The following is a 23,062-nucleotide window of genomic DNA, read 5'->3' as shown; positions in this document are numbered from 1 at the left end:
CATTGTGTTTTATCACTCGATATCAGGACAGGCTGTATTTCTAAGAAAGCTGGTTTATTTCAGCCATTTGTTAAGCTTGCAAAAGAAACGACTGAAGAAAACCCTGTCTTGTGGTATGCATGCCAGATAGATACTGATTTATCAACTTTTCTGTAGGCTCATTCTCCATTCTGTATGCGCGTCATCTAGAAAGATGGGAAAGTTCAGCCGGGAGTGGCTTTCACTTTCTAAGCTGCAGAGGTAAACAAATGCAAATATTTCTCTTTTTTTGTGTGCGTGTGTATCTTTCCTTACAGCGGAGTGTTACACTTGGTTATCAACTGCCATTTTGCAGGAAGAGAAGCATGCACTTGCCATACTAATCAGTAAGCTGTTTCGAGTCAGTGGCTTCTTGCACCAAAGTAAATAAATTATGTTGCAAAGGATGCTACGATAATCTCAAGGTGGTAAGAAAGTACCTGACGGGGTTAACAATTTCCCATGTGTTACGTTTCTAGGACCTTAAAAGTGTATTCCCACTTTAGCGGGCTGGTGATAATGATGCTGTGAAAGTGGCTAATTGCTTTTTGCTCTGCACGTCTACAGCAACATTTCTGATGCAGGCAGGCAGGAGTGCGGTAAAACAGCCACGGGCGTGAAGGGGGGATGCTGAAATACTTCACGAGTTAACTTTCAACCTCCTCCAAAACTCGGCGAGGCACCAGGGACGGCGACCTCCCGGCAGGCACACAGGTGCTGAGGGCAGAGGCCACAGCTGACCTCCGGCGGGCCGGTGCAGCGCCCTTCCCCAACACACCTGCGGGAACAGCTGCTGGGCACGAAGGGAGGGCGGGGGCCCGGCACAGCTCCCTCCGCCACAGGTGCCGCAGGACGGGGACAGTCTACACGCCTACAGGTTCAGAACCCCTGCAAGGTCCCGGTCCCCGCCGGCTCACCCCCCCAGCCCCACGCAGGCCGCTGCCCCGCGGGGCGGGCGGGAACAGGAGGCGGGGCGGCGGGGGCGCCCGGGCAGGAGGCGGTGGCAGCCCCGCCAGCACAGGAAGTCGCCCCGCCGAGAGAGGAGGGAGGAGGCGGAGCTCTGCCGCTCGGCCCGAGGTACCGCGCCGCTTCCCGGGGTGGGCGAGGGGCCAAGGTACCAGGGCCGGCCGGCACCGCCGGGCCTGCGGTTGCCACGGCAACCGCCCCCCCTCGGGGCGCGCCGACCGCCGCTCCTGCGGCGCCGCCATTGGCCTGCGGGCAGGGAGCGGCCGCAGCGGCGGCGCCCTCGGCCGTCCCGCTGTCCGCCGCGGGCCTCCTGCCATTGGCCGGCGGGAAGCGCTCGCCTCCGCGATTGGCCGGAGCGCGCTGCCAATCGGGGCGGCGCCGCGGGCCCCCGGGTGCCGCCCTCGGAACCTGGGCTGAGGGTCCGGGAGGGGTCAGCGCCCGCAGCAGCCGCGGCCATTTTGGGTGTGGGCGTGATAAGCCGCCTCTCGGCAGCTCCCGCTTTCTGGGGGAGAGCGCTTGTGCCCAGGCGGCGAGAGCGGGCGGCACCTCTCAGGGGGGCAGGGCTGGCGGTACTGTCTCACGCAGCCCCGAGCCCTTCTCGTCTGTCTGGCCTGTTTTCCCCGTTCCCGCTGGCGGCGCCTGGCTGGGTCCCTCATCAGGCTGCGATTGGCCCATTTGCAGGGAAAGGAGCCCCGAACCGGGAGGTCTCGTCGGCGTGGGCTATGCTCCAGCCTGGCCCGGGGGGCTGTCAGGCGGGCTGCGCTGACAGGAGCCTACGGTGCCGCCGACACCCCGCAACTTTACCGCAGCTCCTCGTATGCCGCCCGTGTGGCAGCGCGGTGTGGCTGTGACGCCGCCTACGTGAGGCTTCCTGCTGTCTGGGAAGGGGACAGAGCGCTCTGTGTGTTCCCAGGCGCTCCGGCTGACACCCCCAGATCCACTGAGACCAGGAGGTGTGGGAGGTGCTGCCGATGCGGTGTGTAACGGGGCTGTATGCGGTCTGCCACCTGTGCACAGGCAGTAAATCTGGTCGGAGCCGGGCTCGCTGAGCTGGCTCTGTTTACCTTGCAGGTGTGAGGTGTTCCGGGTACATTAGAGTCCCTTGTGTTTTCTGCAGAGTGTGGTGGTCACGCATACATTCAGAGAACCCTGGACAGAAATATGGGAGGCACAACGTTTCAAATAGTGAAATGCTGGCAGGGATTTCTGCCAGTGTATTCATGCTTCCCTCAGACTGCTGTGCCTTATGCCAGCCTACATAGTTAATAGGACAGAGCACAGTACCAGAAAGCCACTTGGAAAGAGATTATGGTAAACCTGGTCTGTGGGTACAGGGCACACAGTCACGCAGTAATTCAATTACATGTCATCCAGGGTTTGAGTGCTTTGATGCTGAGGACCAGGCTCATTCCTGAAGAGCTAATCAGACTGAAAAGGTGCCTGTTGCTAGAGTCATGTTAACTTTCTTCCAGCCACTGATGTGTGAATTTCAAAGTCAAAAGCTGCAGAAAGTTGTGTTTAAGGGATACACAAAAATCTGTGACTATGGGGAAAATGAAACCATTTCTTAAGTAGTGCTATTTGGTGTGTCTTCCTTGGCGGAATCATTTCACCTCTTGGTACAAAAGAGGGTAGGGATAAACTTTGTTGTTCAGAAAATGGCTTGTGTACTCACTGAGGAAATTGGCAGATGCCTTTGTTGCCATGATTATGTTTAATTGTGAATAAGTACAATTTTCCCTCCTGTGACTTACTTTCTGTCTTCATGTAAGCCAGGAAGATGTAAGCCTACTTCAGATCTGTACTGTAAGTGTAGAGTATAGAGAAGACAAGAAGTGTGGACTTGAAAATAAATGAAACACACCAATACAAACAGCTGACACCTTTTTTTAGGAAAGTGCAAGTGCTCATGTTTTCTTGTTCTTGCTTCAATATGTGAATCCTTTTTATAATTTAAGTTGTGTATAATCTAGCTGAACCTGTTTGAGCAGCAGTAGAGTAGATGACCATTAGTGGTCCGTTCCAACATTAATGATCCTGTGGTTCTGTAAATTTAATATATTAATTTAACCAAGTAGAGATTACAGCAGTGTTATACACTTCCTAGTCTGTCTAAAACAATATTATGTATATGCAAAAGCACTGTAGAAAACACCACATTGGTTCAACACAAATATGTGACAAATATCTAGGTTTTGAAACATAGGAAGTTCCAGTTAAGAAAAAAATTCTTTACTGTGGGGGTGACAAGGCAGTGGAATAGGCTGCCCAGGGAGGTTGTGGGGTACCTTTCTCTAGAGAAAATCAAAACCTGCCTGGATGCAGTCCTGTGCAATATGCTCTAGGTGATCCTGCTTTAGTGGGAGAGTTTGATTACATGCTCTCTAGAGGCCCCTTCCAAGTCTGATGATTCTGTGACAGATCTTTTTAAATCAAATTACTGGAACAGAACTTTCTCTTAGTATTGGTATAACTAGTGTTATGATTAACTTTTTAAAATCTTATATCAATATACATACAAACACATATATGTGTGTCTGTTAAAGTCCACAGAAACAAGACTGTCTCTTCCATTTCAGATGCAAGCACCTGAGTTCCTGAATTCTATTGTGGCATCACATTGAATGAGCAGGATTTTTCCATAGAATTTTCCTGATAAAGAGACTTTAGCAAAAGGTAATATGCAACAAGATACGTACTTGTATTTGTAAAATCAAGAAGACATCTCTTTATTACTTTGTCTTTATTTTCATAATCTTGAACTGTACAGCATAAGTTCATATGTATCAGAGGATTCTGTACCCTCTTCTGCCAGCTCACTGACTTTTTCGTAATTCTCATCATTATACTCTGCAGCCTCTTCAGAAAAGAAGGCCAATTTGTGTGCAATTTTTATAGCAGACAGGGAAAAATTATTTGACTAGTTAATGTTCACAAACACAGAACAAAGACTAGTCATATAAGGTAATATTTTAATCTGTAATATTGCCCAGTGTATATGTAGGATTTGCTTTGTTGAAATATCCCAGCCAAATCCTGTAGGTCAGTCTTAAAAGGACAACTTAAGATAAATGTACTTTATGGCAATACCTCCAGGAAACATCCAGTTTGAGTAGACTCCACATAGCAAACAAGATGAGAGGGCTTTTTTGTGGTGTAGTGAAGACATTTCCCTTGGATTTTTTTGCAATTTTTTTTGTCACTACCATGAATTAATTTGTTTGCTAGTTAAGTTTTAAAATCTTCCAAAAGAAGCCAGACACTGACAAGATTATTCATAATTAATCACAATTAGAATTTTGGAGTTTCTGTGAGATTCTTATAACTAGGAAGGTCTTTGTTTTGGTTTTGTTGAGATATTTCCACATTAATGTAAATTTGTCATTAAGCAAGAAACTGAATTACAGAGAAGGATCAGATACTTTGGAAAGTCTTTATATGTTGCTAAAGAAGGCTAATGTTACAAGATGGGATTACATAGTAAGAGATTCGAGTCACTCTATTAAGTAATTACTCTTCCTAAGTAAATGGTTGTGTGTTATAAGGTACATAAAGAGAACTAAGCATAGATGGTTGTGAGGTACAGACAAAGAAGCTAATGATTTTCTTTTACAGTCTTCCTCAACCCTCTGTCCCTCTTATGATAATGCTGTTGTAATGCACAGTTACTCCTGGGAAACAGGGCTTCTAAAACTTATGTTGTCTGACACAAATTTTCTTTTAAATTTTTCTGCTCTGGTAGATTCTCTCATTTGCTTGAAGGTTTACTTATTGAGGAAAAAATGTAAAGAGATTTACAGAATATATACAAGCTGATCATTTTTTAATATAAAAAATGAAGTGCTTTTCAGTGAATGGCTATTCTCATTTCAAATGAAGTCTGCAATGATTAAATATTAAAATGATCGATGGTTTAAATTAATATAAAAACTTTTCAGGAGATTATTACAAAGATTAACATTTTTAATGTTTTAATACTTCCATAGTTTATCAATCACAGGCACAGTGAAACTGTTTTTAGTTACCATGCTGATGATCTCATATATCATTGTAGCATTATGCACAACATAAACATCTTGGTGTCATTGGTAGAGGAGATGAAGAAACACAATTTATGTTACAGCACTTTAATAATAAGTTTTAGTTTTGAAGTATTTTTTGACACATAGAATAAGCCAGTAAGATCTTTCTTCCCTTTGGAAAGGAGATAAGGAAAGATGGTTCCAGAAGAACTAAGTTGCCATTTAAGAGGGAACTCTGTTTTACATAATGACAGACATGGTCAATGGTACTGCTACAGAAGAAAAAAAAGAACTTGCATGTGTTTTTTCAAGTAGGACTTGTAGATTGGGATATTAAAACTGCATTAGCACAACAGCCTAAGGTTTCTGATATGTTTTTATTCATTAGAACTATGCTTGAAGGTCACAGGGAAATGTCAAGGCACCCCAGGTGATTTTATATCACTAGCTGTGCATAGATACACCTGTAATTCAGTGGGCTGAGTAAACACTCCAGGCATTCTTGACATGGACAGTGCTAATCCCTTTGTTTCCAGTTTCTTCTGTGTTTTTTTGCAGCAAAGCTAAGCCATCAGTGTTAGCAATTTTAAGTTCAGTTTTGTCTCCCTAATCACATATTGCAATGATACAGTGGAGCTTTACACAATACACTTTATTGTGTCCCAGGACTTTTTAGTATGTCAAGTGTGATAGTTCATACATCAACAAAATACAATTTATTCATGTGTTGTGATTGTTCTTGGCATTGTCCTCCATCCATTAAGCTTCACCATCAAAAACAAGATAGAATTGGAAAGACACTTTGTGATGAATTGGCCAATGTAAACCCAATAGCAGCATAAGTAGCATGGAAGATAGTCAGGAGAGGAAGGCTGAAATAGAAATCTAGGAAGGGATGCAGAGCTCGTGAATTGAGTAAATGGAGGATGAGTGTTCTGACAGCAGTAGCTCATGGTGGAGAAGTCACTTATTCCAGAAAGGGCAAGTATGAGAGAGAACAGCACTAGGGTGATGTTGAGAATGGTGCTGGAAAGTTAAAATCCAGCAGGCAGACTGAGGCACACTGTTTTGTACATGTTTGTCGTTAGCTACTAATGGTGTTATTTCTATTCTTAAATAAGACAAAAATACCAAAAGATGGGGTTACATTACCCGCAGTTCTTTGCCTCTACCCTGAAAGCCAAATTTATTTACACTGAAATAAATAATGGAACAAAATAACCTTTATGTTATAAGCTGTTTTTTATAGCGGGGAAACAGATTGGGCTGGAAATGTAGTAGATTTCAATGTTTCAGTTGTTTTCTCTCAGGCTGTGCTGTATGGTATAAATGAAGAAAAGGTTAAGTTTACCCATGATAATTCCCTCTCACATTTACATTATCAATCAGCCTTTGTAGCTTTTTGTGCTTTTATCTATTGTGTTTTCATTGTAATCTTTACATTTTAAGTTCTCAATTCTACAAACTCTTATGCTCAAATTTATTCAGGAATGTCTCTGACAGATGTGCTCTGGAAGCCTTAGATGCTGTCGTTAAAGGTGCTGCCAGCTGGTTGCCATTTCCCCACCCCTCAGGTTGCAGTCTGTACAGAAGAGCCAATAATACCTGCACCTCAGAGTTTCCATCTCTCGCTTTAACTCACATTTCTTTAAGGGTGATTTGAGCTGATCTGTAGGCTGGGAGTGGAGTCCTGGGCCTCAGGGACAGAAGGTAACACCTCTCGTTGCCCTTTCTTACAGGTTGCTCATCCCTGGCAGAAAGGTGATTAAACATCCAGGATCAGTAACGTTGTTGTCTCTCAGATACCCAGAGCTTGCTTATGAGACTTCTCTGCAGTTTCAAGCTGAAAAGTTGAACATGTTTTAAACTTTGTTTTAAATTACCTGTGTTTTCAACTTCATGCTGTACCAAGTCAGTGTGGAGGGTATCTCAGTACTTGGCTTTACTGTGTCACCATCTCTACCTAAGTTCTCACCTCATGTTTTTGTGTAATCTTAAATGGGATAGTGCCTAAAGCTTGTATTATAAACTATAGATCTTTCTTTCATATAGAAGGATCTTTCATGCCATTGAAATTGTCCAGTAGGCAGTTTTAGTGTTGCATTTGTTGTGTGTGGAGATGATTATGTTGCCTCCAGTTAAGATTACATCCTTTATTTCATTGGTAGTCCAGTTTTGTATTGCTTGCATCCTTGCCAAAAGAAAACATTAACCTGGAGCAGTGTATTACTTGTTTTTGTGTCTTGGCTGTCAAATTGAAAGTACACTATTTGTATAGCTAATATTTGAATTTGATTAGGTCCTTGATTTACTGTTACTCAACAAAAATTAATTAAAAAATTAGGACTGTACAGTAACAATAAAATGGATAAAGAGCTGGAGAGCTGCCAGCACTTAGAAGTAATGGCTGGGGGCCAGTGTCAGCAGATGAGTGCTTGTGGGGAGTTTCCCCAGCATTTTGGTTGGGTGTGATGCTTTTTCCTGTTGTAGTCAATTGTCTGTGTGTAAACGTGAAAGCAATTACAACAAACTATGGGTGGTTCAGTGATTGATGAAGTAGGGATGAAGTTTAAAGCGTATCTGAGATCATGGTATCATGAGTCTGTTAATGTGTTGAGGAAGAAGGAATGCTGGATGTATGTGCAAAATGGAAAATTTTATCTTGTAAAGCCTTGACTGTGGGAAGGCTTGGGGTTTTGAGGAAGAGTGAGGCGGGAGGAGCCCTTCTTGCTCCTAGGGCTGATCCTGAGGCCTCGGGGTTTAGCCCATTCCTGGACGATGTCCTAGGGCTGTTCCTGGGGCTCTGGGATCTACCCCTTCTTGCCTGCTCCTGGGGCTCCTCGAGCTGTGGGCTTCTCAATCCTCACTGAAGAGTGAGTGCTCTCTCCGTGGGTGTCAGCTGCTCTCTTATTGGCCCCCTGCTCCTGCACATGCTCAGGAGGGAGGCCAGACACAGGTGAACCCACACCCACTCATCAATAACTCAGGGCACCTGGTCCTGTCTCACTACAGAAGAGCCTGTAGCCAAAAGGGGTTCAAGTGCAGGGCAGTGGCAAGAAAGGCTGGTGCTGCTGGGGGGTGGGGGGGGCAAGAGGGCTGTTTAGAACCTTTTAATAAGATCACTGCTGGAATGTTACATCTAGTTCTAATCCCTACAAAAAACATGTCCTGCAAAATCTGAAAATGATAAAGGTCCTGGAGGACATAAACTTACTTCTATTAATAGTATTACCCTCAATAGTATGACTTTCAAGTGGGCTTGAGAGTAAGTTCAGGCTTGCTGTGATGTTTCTGACCAGGTACCTCCTTACCTCTCCCATTATTGACCTCAGCAAGTTCTATTGGTTTGCTACACCACTTGGCTCCTGCAGAGGCCCTGCTACATACAGTGTTGGGTGTCCTGGGAAAGGCTAGGCTGCACCTCTGTGGATTTGTCATTTCTTCCCATTACAGAAATAAATTCTTTTTTCTTGTATATATGCATCATGGAAAGCTTTCTGTAACGTGTTTTTTCAAATGTAGACCTTGGTGTCTTTAAACTTAAGTATTGTTTAGTAGAACCAGAAGGTATTGCAACAGCTAATATTTTGGGAGGTTTTTGATTCTGCAGTCATGAACGGGTCAGAGCAAGGATGGATGTTGCTTTCTTTGGAATTTTTTACATAATCTATATAATTTATGAATACCTCTTCCTGTAATTTTGTGTGAAAAGGTAACTAAAGCATTGCTCAATTGTTGCTAACTAGAACTAGAAATAGAGTATAGCTAACTAGAAATAGAGTACTCTGGAAAAAATATTATTATAGCAACAAAGCCTATTTAAAAAAATCTTAAAACTATTTTCATTTTAAGTACACCAGTGGGGTTAAATAATATAAGTAACTTCTGCTAAAGAAACAGACCATAATAATTTAAAACAAACGGTCCCAGCACACTTGCTAATATCCTTTATGGCTTCAGTAAAATACATCTGAAATGATTTACAAAGCAAGGCTTCTGGATGAATTCTTCCAGTTCTGCATGGGAAGAGGGCTTGTTTATCTTCATGCATGTTTATATAGACCCATGGAAATTATGATCTAAATGTGGGTATCTTTCTAAAACATAACCATATATGCAGAGTAAAGAATTCAAAGCACTTGCATTCTGTCATTTATTGCACACAAGTAATGTATATTGTATAGACTCAATTCAATTCCATATCCTGACCATAGAAGGACTCCATAGAATATGTGCTGAACCACAGAGACCTTTGAGGGGAGGGAATGGTGTTTGCAGAGAAAAGCTTAAGGCAGCAGCTCTCTGATCAAACTTTTCAGACGAGACTGAAGGACTGTCAGTGCTGGAAAAAGAGAACAGCTGGAAAAATGTTTCCCCTGTACTCTGTAGGTATAGATTTTCATTAACTCACCGCATTAAAAAAAAAAATCAGTAGGGAAGAATGGTTTGGGTTGGAAGGCACCTTTAGAGGCCAACTAGCCTGACGCCCTGCAGTGAGCAGGGAGGACTTCAGCTGGAGCAGATTGTCCAGAAGACTCTTCAACCTCACCTTGAGTGTTTCCCAGTGTGGAAACAACTGCACTGGCTGTGAAGCTGAGTGTGTGGGATAGAGTAGTTTGGAAGTTAAAAGCAGAAACAGATTAATTAATTTTCAGAAATGACCCAGCTCTCCTTAAACTTCTTAAGCTTGGTTACAAGGTTGTACATCTTTTGGTACAGTAATGGCCAGGCAGCAGAGCAGAACAAACCTGCAGTTTCTTGTGATGTAGGTGTTGAACCTGTTCTTACGAGAAGTGATCTGAGATAGATTTACTGTATGCTCTAGCAGGTTGTTTGGGTTTGTTGCTTGTTTGTTTTTGTTGTATGCAACCTACCAGGTAGATTACAGGCAGTATATCCTTCTCTTTCAAATAAAACTTTATGGAAGTGCTGAAGCAATTATTCTCCTTTGACTCTAGCCAAGGGCATGTGCAAACCTGTACTGGGTAGAGATGTGCACCCAGGAAATTAGAGTGGGAGGAGTGGGCTGTCCTCTGCTGTCTTGTCTTGGGCTAGTAGGGTTTCTGAAGAAGCATGCAAGGTGATCTTTTAGAAGTCTCATAACTATTCCATTCCTAACTAGTCTGAGGTACAGGAATCTCATGATCAGAGGCATCTTTTAAGTCAGAGAAAGGCAATCTTTCACATATCAGAGCCCAGAATTTTAAAAATGTGTAGTCTCCAAAAGCAGCAATCCATGAAACAGTGTTACATTTAGAATTTCATTTCTATTTTTACAATAATTAGAATTTCACATGTGCTGCATGACTTTAAACATTCAAAGCTGTACTTTTTCCAGTATGTTAGTCTTCATACCATACCTTGGAGGGATTCTACTGGACAATGAACCAGCAAAATTCCATCTTCTTTGTGACATGTACACATGCTGCTCAGGAGTAATGGGAACGTTACACAGTCCCCTCCCATCCTGTGGTCTTAAGCTGTGAAAAGCAGTGAGGCAGACATTTGCACACATGATTTCATCCAGGACCTTCAGATGTTCACATCACTTTCTGCTACTTCAACTGGTACTTCACTGCTAATTGCTGATATTTCTTTTTGCTGTCGTTTCTACCCAGCTGCACTCCGTACTTGTCTCCTCTTCCTTATAGTGAGACGAACAATTTACCATATTTTCTAATGGTTATCATAACCTTGGGTTTTTTTTTTTTCTGTTTGTTTTGTTTTGTTTTTGTTTTTTGTTGTTGTTGTTTTGTTTTTTGTTTTGTTTTGGGTTTTGTTTTGGTTTTTGTGGTTTTTTTGTTTTTTTGTTTTTCTTCCTTTAGCACATACAAAGGTCTTAGCCTGATTTTGATACACTCATTTAATTCGGTTTTTGTTCAATTCCGGTTTTTGATGGATATCAGTGATCTTGTATTCCCTTTTTGCCCAAATAGAACATAAGGCTTCTCAAGAGATGGTATCTTGTACACTATCACTTTATTCTTTATTTTAAAAATCATTGCCTTTAATGGAATGTCTAGGTAGTTTTCAAGAGAGCTACATCTTGATCAATTAAGATGTAATCTGCAGAGTGTGCCTGCCCTATTGTTTTGAACTACTTTGGAAACTACTGAGCTGATGTTACTTAAGCCATTATTAAAGTTTTCATCCAACTATGGCCTAATTCTTCAAAGTCGATAGAGTAGGACTTGATTTTGAAAATACTGCTTCTAACATTTATAGATCTGTTTATTAAGTCTGATTATTGAGCTAATTTTTAAGTGCTGCAGGGCTGAACCTGGTATTTGACATCTTAACACTGTTATATACTGGCATATCTACTGGTTTTCACCTCAAATAATTTAAAAAAAAAAAATAGACAAAAATATGTGTTGCATTAAGACTATGGCTATGGCAGATTTATCTTCTGATCTGTATGGGGAAGATTTAATAGGTTACCCTGTCTTTAATCACTATTGAAAAATGGAAAAAAAACATAGATGCCAAAATGGCCAAATTGAAATTCATTACACTTAATGTTTCTTTTGCCTGGTGACTGGAGTATTTATTTTTTTCTTTAAGCTGAGTTGCTTTCCTGAATACCTGTGAGACTGCAAAAGTGGCATAAAACTATTTTTGTTCATTCATAGATCAGTCTATTTAATACTTATTGAGCTGCAGTAGTCTCAGAGAAAGAAAAAGTACCCACTTTATTCTGAGCACTGGATGGAAAGATTAGCTTTTAAGTCCTTTCAAACACCAGGTTTTGTAATGGAACTAATAACTCTGTTTTGCTGAGATGTTACAATTAGGTCTATGTGTACTGAAGTGTTATTTGCTGATGTTATTTGTAGCCTGTTTTTAACTTTTGAATGCTCGCCCAAGGTAAGAAGGGAGGAAATAGTTAAGCTATAAACCTAGTGACCAGTTTTAGCAATTACTGTTACTTGAAGTCATATGTGATGGGATATTGTATCCCATCCAGTGAAATATGTAACAGAAGGACACATTTGTCTGCCTCTCGGCTTTATGCCTGTGTGGCTCATTTGTGACTGTTTTCACTTCCTCTGGTTTTCAGTGATTAGGCTGAGTTAAGCAGGAATGGATTATGTCCTGAGAACTGGTTTTCTTCTTGAACTATAGACAAAAATTCAGTGAAAATAGAGTCAGAATACATGGAATATCAATATTAGAATTAAATAGGAAAAATTAATCAAATTGCCTTGTTTTGCCACATTTCTTGAAACTTTTTCAATATTTAAATAAGTCACTTAAATTTTGGATTTTTAATAGTCCAAGACAATGCAAGGGGAAAAAAAAGTCACAGTAAAAGCAAACAAAAAAAGCTCAAAATTGAATTACTTATTAGAATAACTTAGTGTGAATAGCTTCAAAAGTCACAAGATTTCACTGGGTTGTATTACTTTTTGCAATATCGAAAATTGTAGCGAAGTATAACTTGTGACAGTCCTAGGAAAGGAGTAGGATCTTTTTCTTGCTTCCCAAAAGTAATGAGAGGAAAGAATAGAGGATTTGTTTTCTGGTTTAAAGAAGGGGAAGGAGAAGTGGCTCTTACCTTGCTGCTGTAACAGCTGGCAGGGCAAAATGAAGTTTCTGAGGTTTTGGAATAAGACCTCAGTGAAACCGTGTGGTGCTCTGAGAATTATTCCAGAATTGTAACATCATAACATATTAGAAGTGAAGTGCTGAGGCAGGCTTAGCTGATTTGGAAATTTAAGATGTATGACCTCTAGCTTTGTACCTGTTATTTAAATTATTCCCTTCTTCATCAAAGGAAATAGGTGGTGAAGGGTTTTGTGGTGGGGATCAAAGAGGGAATATAACTGCCTGGATTTAACTGAATCTCAAAGTGTTTGCTGCTGCCACTTCAGCTTCTGAGATGCAACAAATAATTGTTTCTTGTAAGTGCTCTTGACTCAATGAACTTTTAACTGGTGAGGCAATGAGTGTGTGCTTAGTTTCCATCTTGTGCAGTTGTGGTGGTGGTAGTGTCCTCTGTACTTACAGCCTCCTCTATGGTCTGAAGGTACAGCATCTCTGGTTGCTCCTGTGGAAGCTATGTCCATCCTTGGTGGAAGTGCATCTGGGAACCAGAGTCGTCTGGATTCCCTTTCTCTTCTCACCCTCTCTACCTCTGATTTCTACCATAGACACCCCCCCAAAAGAAAAAAGAAAAAAAAAACCCAAACCAAAACAAACAGATTCTGTTATTTTGAAGAATGTTATTCTGAAATACTGCATATGGTGTCATTTATTGTGTAGTTTTGCCTATAGCAGAGATTACTCTTTCCTCTGGGAAATGCTACATTTGAATTGTCTGGTAAAGCAGACTTGAACCACATGTATGTTTTATCCCTTCATGAACTTCCTTAAGGATATTTTCTTGACACACCACTGCCATCATATATTCATAAAAATGAAAAAAAAAGTTCATCTTTGAACATTTGGAATTTGAAATTTGTTCAGAATAAGATCTGTCTTCATATTGAAATGAATGTATGCTTCACAGATGGTATAACTACTCAGCTCTGAAGTGAGTGGGGTATTTGGTTCTGAAGACAAATGACAAATCTGAATAACGAAGAGTAAATGTAAGGTGCATAGGATCACAGAATTAGGAATATTCTTCTGCAAAATACCATATTGTTTTTATAAAAAGTGTAGCACCAAAACTGCTGAAGAACTACCTTTTATATAGGTAATGTTTTTATAAGGGAGCTTTTGCCAAGTACGTTTTGATTCTTCCTACCAGAGAAGGTGTGACAAATTTTACTGGGAATGGAAAGAATCTTTGACATTTTTAATAGCCTCTACTTGCTTTAAAAAAAAAAAAAAAATTGCATAAGAGTGAAGTCTTTTGAAAAAATCTTTTTCAGGTTTTGCAGTCCTTGAAATTTTCACTTTTCTTCCTGTCTGTTATGACTACATGTAATGAGAAATACCTGAAGAGTTGAAAAGTTTAAAAGCATTTTATACGTAGCAAATGTAAGTAGACTTTTTGCTAAAGGAACAAATGCAAATATTTGGGCCTAAATAATCCCACCAAATTGTAGGTACCTAGGGGACATTTAGGTGCATAGCAAGAAAGCAAGATTACAAGAGGCAGTTTGGATTCCTTACTATTGCATTTCTTCATTCACTGTAAAAGGGAGCAGAGGTGGCCTTTTGTATAACTCTGGTGTCTCACTTACCTTCCTGAAATTGGGTGGGACTAATCTGGGTTGTTGATGAAATTTATTTTTCATAATATATTGCCTCAGGATTTTGAAACAGCCTGGAGGATATGCTGAGTGTTGAATAAACTACTACTAACTGTGTACTACTTTGTTACTTATGTTTAGAGCTAATTTCATGAGTTTCATAGGTGCTGTGTAAATAACAAACAGAGAAGCTTCTTTCTTTGGAGTACAAAGAGCTCTTACTGGAAGTAACAACATGTTTTGTTCCTACTGCTTGTATGAACCCATGAAGCAGCCTGATACATGCCAGAATAAAAGCTGTAATTCCTAGATGGTTTGTATCTTGGGATATGGTTGTGTGTTCGTTGTGCTTGTGCAGAAGGTTAAAATTATTTTGGTAATTTTTGTTTCATCTGGAGTCATGGATCTTGGGTTTTTTGATTCATCCTCCCAAATATAACTGAATTTCAATCAAGCTCTGCCATTTTCAAGGTTAAATTAATTAATGAAAATTAAAATGTTCCTCTTACTAAAAGCCTGTTTATGAATGGCTGGGCCTAAATCATGACAGAAATAAATCCTCAAAGAAGGGTGAGCCAGTTTCTGCAAGAAGCATCATGGTCAGGTAGTTTTTCTTTTGAAATAATAGTCTCATCCTTTGAGAGTGACTTTCCAGAGGAATCATGAATGCTATTGTAAGACTTATCATGAAGAAGGGCTTTTTTTTTCCATTTTTTTTCTTTTTTCTGTTTTCTTTCAAGTAAAATTTTTAAAATCATGAGCTGAAGTATGGTTAAATTGTTCATCTGCATTATTCTTGCAATTCTGGCTGCAGGTTACTTCCATTGCATTTCTTCCACTGCTGTACAGACATATCTTAGTTACTGTACTTCAGCAATACAACAAAAACCCAACTCACATGATCAATAGCAAGGATTTCCAAAATACCTGCATGCAGATAGCCTCCCACTTAAGTGCAGTTCTAGCAGTTCTTGGGAATAACTTGATGTTCACTGAGAATGTGATGTGCTCCCTGGATTTTACCTGAGGAGGCTTTATTTTTGCTCTCTTGTAACTTGTAAGGGTTTTAATATGCATTATTTATTAAACTGTGAGCTATGGCATTGACTGGTGAAAGACCTATTCTTTCATGGCCTCCAGTAAGCTTTCAGTCATATTTTAAAATTATTCATATTATGAGTTCAAATTATCAACCACCATTAAAAAAAAGAATTTTAAAGTCAGATATCAATTTGCAATTAAAGATAAGGTACTTCTGCAGTTATACAATGGGCATTCACCTGCATTTTCAGTTACAGATGAAGACTTGGCCCAGTATTTTTATGTTCTGTGGCTGTTCTTTTCTATCCTGAAGTTTTTCTTCCTTTTTTCTCATCTAACAGGCTATATTTTGGCTGCAAACCGGTCACTTCATTGATAATTTCTTTAATATGCCCACTGTTAATATTTAGGCAGCTTATTGTTAAAAGTAGTCAGACATAATATGGAATATCACCACTAAGAAAGTTTGTGTGTGTAGATCTTTGTGTGTTCACTGGGTCATGCTTTAAGCCTTACCACTTTTATTCATCATTTGTATTGCACTATAAATGCACAGAGTTCAATTTTTTGTGCTCTATAGTTCCGTACTTTTTTTTTTTTAATTAGTATTTCTAAAGACATGCACAGTATATTTTTATTTCATTAAAGTAATTGCTTATTTTAGTTTGTTTGTTTATTTATACAAGCAGCGTAAGCATCTGTGATAGTGAGCTGGGATTTAAACACTCCTGTGGTTAGAATGGACATCCAGAATGTATTTCTTAAAATGCTATTGACAGTTGGAGGTGAAAACAGGCAATTTGTTGCATGTACTATTATTAGTCACTGCTTGTGAATAAAATGGGAGGAAGAGAAAAAGAATGTTCTTCTGAGGGTGTAAGGCTTCACAGGTGACTTACTAGCAGGCAAGAGAAAGAGGGTAAAAAAACAGTGTAAGGGAACCACAAAACCAAAACTGTCTTTTGACCTTGTAACATCTCTGAAACAGCAACAAAAAATCACTGAAGTGGGCCTTCCTTTTCATAAAGCCACCTTTAATAAAAGCTTAAAAACTGTGGAAAGCTTACATTGCCTTCAAATGATCTGAAATTACTCTTGAAGTATTTTTAGTAATATGTAAAAAGAGCAATGACAGCCTCCTTTATATATACATTTTTAAAGTGTTAATGTAGCCATTAACATTGCAGGGTCCTGAAGGCTGCTTGAGGTGGATGCAGAGCAGTGCTCTGCCTATCCCTTCAGTTTGGCAGGGAAATGGAGGGAAGACCAAATCCTCCAGACACTGCCACTGGAAGCAGTGGAGCAGCCAGGGGTAGCTGGGAAAGAAAGTGCAGATTTTGTTCAGTGAAGTTAAGATGGTCAGCTTGTAGGATATGATTTTAAATGGAGAAAGTGTGTTTTTCAAAACATTTTGTGGCTCATAAAGTATCCAAGCTTTTTCTTCATGGAAATCTGATCAGAAAATTATGTCAGAAACCTACAGCAAGATTCATAAATAATAAATATTATCTCTTATTAATCCATATTTTAGTTTAACTCTGGCTCGTGGCAAGTTGCTTCCTCAGGGAGTGCAGGATTCTTTACAAGAGAAGGTGATGAGCCACACTCCCTGAGGAATTAAATTGTGAAAACAATCTTGCTTTCCTACATGCTAATATAGATCTGTTATTCCCTTTCCACATCTATCACAACACATTTTAAATTGTGGCTGATCTTTTATGCAAATAGCTGTCTTATTAGACATCACGGCTGTATGTGCTAATGTCTCCATGGGTTTCCTAGGCATTTGCTATCTAACCATCAAAGCACTGGAAATGAATGATGATTACTGCATCCCTTTGAAGAACAAAGAGGAGTTGAGGTTCTAGATGCAGGAGTCGGTGACACTGAGCCACACGGGCAAATACAAGAATCTTTGTGGCTTATATTAAGCTGGGAAATAATTTTTTCCTGTGTTTTTTCCTTGTGTTTTATTGGCACTGTTAAAACTGCTAACATCTTTCACAGCTGATGTTTTGTTGCAAAACATTAGTAGGCTATTGAAATTGCAAAAGGAAAGTCAAAACAGTCTCTAACACTGGCATAAAAAAGCCAAGAACTAGTTTTACAATGTTATTTCCTTAAATAGCTGAAAGTTTAAATGCTACTTTTATTTTGCACTCTTCTTACGATGTGAACTTTATGGAAGAAATGCAATTTAGGAGAATAGCTGGGAAGCTTAAAAAGGGAGGAGGGGGAGCAGGCAGGCTACCTGGGATGGTTCAGCCAAAGTTTGTCCTCAGCCCTGTGCTCACCAAGGCCAGCTGAGAAAAAAACCTTGGCTGTTTTGCATCATCTGTGCTTGCGTGGTAAATCTGGCACTTCTGAAAAATGTCAGTCCTCTTGTGAATGCAGAAGTTGCTACTGGGATGCTTGCATCATGGATGTGGTCAGCTGGTGGGGCTTTTCATCACCCTGAGTGGTGACTTAAGCCCAGCCAAAATGGTTGAAAACCAGTGTTGTGAGCAACAAGTATGACTATAAATGCCAGGTGTTTTTATGGCTATGGAAAAAGAAGTGAAATTAGGATGTTTGCACGCTCTTACTATATCTTTTGGGTGGCAGCCCTGAAAAGGGATGAATATGACACTATAAGGTTTTGCGTGTTAAATTGCTGTGTTGGGAGCAAAAATACTACTCAGATGATACTTTCTCAGTTACATGGACGGTGTGGAAGCACCAAAGTACCAAAAAGAGCATCTTAAATGAAAGATAGCAAAGTTCCTTATTCAATGGTGTCACCTGCTTGTGCTGTGCAATAACAGAAGCCCATTCAGGGTGCTTTCTAACTAAGTGTATTTTTGGCTGGGAGGTGTAAAATGGGCACAGCCCCAGCTTTCACCTTTATCCTCAGCTTTCTTTTCATTCATAGATCTCTAGACCCCATGCCAAGAAGATAGGAGAGTGTGGGGTTGCTGCATTTTAGATATCTTGTTCCTCCCTTTTGCTCAGGGTGGCTGGAGGGCTGAGTCTTCAGGTGGATTTCCTGAGTAATTACACCTGTGGATGCACATCTGCCTCATCTTGCCTCAGACCCTGGGCATAGTGGGAATGTGTTTGCCACCAATACAAGCAGCTCACAATACCACATTCACTCCATAGTTTACTAAAGAAAAAAATAATATAGTAATTAATTCACTGGTACCAAATGCTGAATTAGAGTGCAATCAGTTTTAACATTCCCTGTCCTCCCCCCCTACCTTTTTTTTTTTTTTTTCTCCCCCCCCTTTTCTTAATTCAAACTAACAGCCATTCTGTAATGTTGTAATCCATGCAATGGGGGGAAAGGTATGTTTAGAATATGTCTATTAGTCTTCAGAATAGTGAAGTCAGTATCTCATTGTACTCTGGGAAGTCTGTGCATAATCGTGTAAATGTTGCTTGCTACAGTTCTTTCTGATGCTTTAAGTCATTGATTTCCTCAGCAATGATTTAGGAGTAATCCATATTTTTTTTCTAATACTGACAGCAATTTTTGGATTGAAAACGATGGGTAGAAAAGATGCCTCTACAGCAAGGACTCCTGTTGACCAATACAGGAAGCAAATAGGTAAGAGATATGAAGAAAACTTTGTGTGCTTGAAAAAAAACCTCTTTTTCCAGCCAAACCAGTTAGTGTAACAGAATTTAACACTTTGTTTTGCTTCCAAGTGGTAAAAAATAATGCATAACACAGGGAAACTTTTTTTTATGTGCAGTTGACTGATTTATTCAGCAAAACTTTTAATGAAGAGAGTGTTTTGGATAACTTGAAAAAGTCCATGTTCTGGTTTTGGAAGTACTAGTGAAATACTGCAGTGTGGCAGCTCCACAATGTTTCTGGGCTCTTGGAACTTCCCTGATTTTCCTGTTTGTCTCCAGTTTAAAATACAGGCATTTCAGACAAAATGCTTCCTTACATCATAACAGTTTTTGATATGCTGAACTATAGAGACCTTAACGTTGTGTAACTGCATTTATTCTCACACTAATGGAATATTCTTAACCTGTTGTTTCTTTTCCTAGTTGGTTTTTTTTTCCTGTTCTTATTCAGATGTGTAGGAAGCTTGTATACACACACACACGTATGAATGGGCACCTGTGCACTCACACAGATACATACATAGCAGAATTGCTTAAATGCAAATGGCTTATTTTGGAATCCATATATGAGGATTCTGCTTCTCTAAAAATAAAATAAAATATAATGCAGACACAGTATGTAAAAAGTATGTATATAAATTGAAGTACCTTAATCTGTACTCTGTTATTTAAGTAAATGAGTTTGTTTCACGTTGCTTAGCACCCACATCTGTGTTTAAATATGCAGAAAAATAGCAAGTGTCTGGGAATAAAATGCTGTTTATAATGTACATTCTCGTGGCAAAAGAGGGGTATATGAACTATCTTATTTTTATCATGTCTTATTTTTTTTAAGTGCTGCCTTATTACTTTTAATATGGCTTATGTTTTTTTCTGAATTTAAAGTTGAAAGTAAGGAACTATTTTATATTTCATTTGTTTTAGATAGCAGTGGAATGCTCTATATTTTCTTAATCTTGGTCATTTTGTGTGTCTAGCTTCATTGGTTCGCTCTCTGATCATTAAAACCACTGCTGAAAACTTCTGAGTACCTTTACAGATGGGAAGCAGATATACTGGAAAAATGTTTAAATAGGTGGACTCTCCTCTTTTGTGCATTGTAGGTTTCTTACAGAAAACCTTTCAAGGAAACCATTACCTAACAAATCATAGCACAAATAATTCACCCAAATAGGTTTGGTGAGGAGTAGGAGCCCTGCAGCTCATCTTTGAGACAGCTTTTCCTGTGTAACTGTGTGGGGAGAGGACGATTGCATCAGCTTTCTGGAATTTTCTCTGCATATTTTTTTGTCGTGGTCACCTCTTTTTCAACCACCTTCTTTAGGGTTGTTTTTCTGCCTTTTGTGACCACTGGTTGAAGTAATTTTGGAAAGTCCTCTGTAGGACTCTATAGGACTGATGATCTCCAGTGGGATCCCTGGAGAGCAGGCTGGGCTGCTGGAGGAGCAGCAGAGTGTAAAGCTGCCTCTAAATATGAGACTCACAAAATTATCTTTTGCTCTTCCACAGCTTGGTCTATTTCTTGCACATTACCACCACAGTTTTACTTCTCACACCTGTGAGATGCCCCAGGACTGATCAGCTGTATCTTGAGCAGGAAAGAGCACTGATGCTGCAGCAAGAGGGTGTGAGGATCTGTATTTGGGCCCAGCACTCAGAGGGATCCTGTTACGTAGCTGACTTTCCGGTTTTAGGTTAGCATGTTGGCTGAACAATTTGGCAGCTTCCCTGTTATATGATGCAGCACCTTGATCCACTGGGCAGTGCAAAATACAGTGTCTGAGGGGGCTCATAATAAACTCATTTTCCTTAGACGTGACACAATACTTTTAACTTGGCAAAAGCAAGTGTTAAACATTACTGTGGGGAAGAACCTCATGCCAGCAGGCAAATCAAGTGTATAACCTAGGAGGTGTTTCTGTGATTGCAGTATTCCTTAGGGGACAGAGAGCAAGAACTAAAATAGACTATCCACTGCCTTGTGCTCTGATGACAATATTTTCAGCTCCCACCCTGGACACTGACTGATTGAGCCATAGTTTGCCAATGGAAATGAGTTCTCTGATCTCACCAGTGAACTTAATGAATGTGAGAGGGGGGAATTGAACGTTTGTGGATGTGTTTTAATACTTCAGTGTTGTGGTGGTTTTTTGAGTTTCATGTATAAGCAGTTTGGTCAAGCTTTATTCCTGGTGGCTGAACTTAGTGGAGCCATCCTTCTATTCTCATTATGCTCTTAGGTACAATAAATAAAAATATTGTGCAATAAGGAACTTATCTTGCCATAATGAATATTAAAATCTTTCTTTTTTTTTTTTTTTTTTTTCCCATTACTTCTTTAATGGTTTTTTTTCTTGCTATATAGTTTTGTGCAAGTGATGATAATTCCATCTTTTTATCACAGAATCACAGGATGGTGGAAGTTGGCAGGACCTCTGGAGGTCATCTGGTCCAACCCTTCTGGTCAGGCCAGGCCACCTTGAGACAGTTGCCTAGGACCATGTCCAAACATCTTTTTTAATCCCTCCAGGGAGGGAGACTACAACATCTCTGGGCAAACTGTTCCTGTGTTTGACCACCTTCAAATAAAAAGTGGTTTTATATTTAAATGTCATTTCCTGTGTTTCAGTATATGCCCATTGCTTCTGGTCCTGTTTACTGGGCACCAGTGAGAAGAGCCTGGCCCCATCCTCTTTGCACTCTGCTTTCTGATATTTATGTACATTGATTAGGTCTCCCCAAGCCTTCCATTCTTGTGGATAACCGGTCCCAGATCTCCCAGACTTTTCTTATAGGAGATATGTTCAGATCCTTCATATTGGCTCCTCTTGATCTAAATCTTCATTGTGTGATTTCATTCAGATACTTATTAAAAATTATATAGGAAGAATTTCAGTGTTGTCTTAAAAAAATTATCAAATAAACCCTGGATTTGGCAGCATAAGTACTTTTGCAGGAAGGCTTTAATGGGACGCCATGCAGTAGAAGATCTCTTAGAATAAAGAATGCCATGATGCTCCAGGACTGCATTGCTTATGGGACTATATCTAGAAACAGTGAGCCAGGGGAGGCTGTGTGGCACCTATCCTTAAAAAAATGTTTTATCTAACCTGTTTAAAGTTTTAAATCCAAGTTTGGAGTGATTCCTTTCCATGCAGTAGGTATCTATGGATTCCTGAAAATATGATGGGTGCTGGCTAAATAGGTATTGCTGCCTAGTGGTGGGGCATAATTTTTAGCTAACAATTTAATATTTTCTAGTCTTGATGGATAGAAGGGAAACAGATTGAAACATTTTTAATACCTGGTTTGTGTTTTTTTTTTAATGAAAAAGTCACAGTCTTCAATGAACAACATGTTACAAAGTCATGTCAACTTCAACATAATTTTCACTTAGATGTTTCGTGGAGTAATTTGAAGTAAAAGCAGACTTTTAATTTAATTTCATTCCAAGCTTTCTGTTTTGTTCTGAGTTTCCATACGGCACGCCACATGTTTGCCCTGTGCCATGGTTCAAGTTCGTGTTGATTGCTTCAGTTCAGCCGTTTGCCTTTTTCTCTCCTCCATGAGGGAAGACTACTTGTGTCTTTTTTGCCATTATGCTGCTAGTGGTTGCTCTTTGCTTCAGTAGCATTCTCAGAGGATTTGGAGATCAACATTGCTCTTGTCTGTCAGCTGGCTTTCAGCCATCTCTCCTGCCACCAGCCAAAATTTTTCTGTAGTGTCTATAGTTCAGAAAGTGCTCCCGTGTCTGACCACAGCACTGCCTTTTCTATGAGGAGCAGAGGAAGCCTTTTACTTACCAGACCAAACCAGCACTGACTTCACGAAGAACATCCCCAGCTGGGACAAGGAACAGCAGCAGCAACCTTTTTCAAATTGGCTTAGACTGTGCATGGAAAGGCAGGACAGCAGCAAGGGAATCTCCCAATTCAATCCCCGTGCACAGTGGAGGCTCTGAGGGAGGAATGAGCAAAAGCAATTTAAACATTCATTTCTTCAGCTCTCTCTCACATACACAAACACATACCTGTAGCACAGCAGCAAACAAAGCAGCTCTTCTGCACAGCGTTTCCTTCTCACTGCTGCTGTTTGTGCTGCTGTGCCTAATTTGCTGAGATTGGAGGAAAGGTGTGAGGCAGTTTGCATCTTTCTGCATTTATGCAGCCTTGCTCCGCAAATGCTGTGAAA

At 40.2% G+C, this 23,062-nt stretch overlaps 1 protein-coding gene across 1 annotated transcript in view; it reads left to right on the top strand.

Moving 5' to 3' along the window:
• The first annotated feature begins 1,050 nt into the window (after positions 1–1,050).
• TRIQK (triple QxxK/R motif containing) overlaps positions 1,051–23,062 on the top strand; it is a 59,566-nt gene continuing 37,554 nt past the window's right edge. Inside the window, exons 1-2 of the mRNA XM_030445634.1 lie at positions 1,051–1,095; positions 18,759–18,839. Coding sequence (XP_030301494.1) covers positions 18,779–18,839 — 61 coding nt within the window. The 5' untranslated portion in view covers positions 1,051–1,095; positions 18,759–18,778. The remainder of the gene's footprint in view (positions 1,096–18,758; positions 18,840–23,062) is intronic.

The sequence above is a fragment of the Calypte anna genome, chromosome 2 (assembly GCF_003957555.1).
Source record: "Calypte anna isolate BGI_N300 chromosome 2, bCalAnn1_v1.p, whole genome shotgun sequence".
NCBI classification, from domain to species: Eukaryota; Metazoa; Chordata; class Aves; order Apodiformes; family Trochilidae; genus Calypte; species Calypte anna.
The sequence above is the reverse complement of the archived record's forward strand: the minus strand, read 5'-3'. Positions and strand labels throughout refer to the sequence as shown.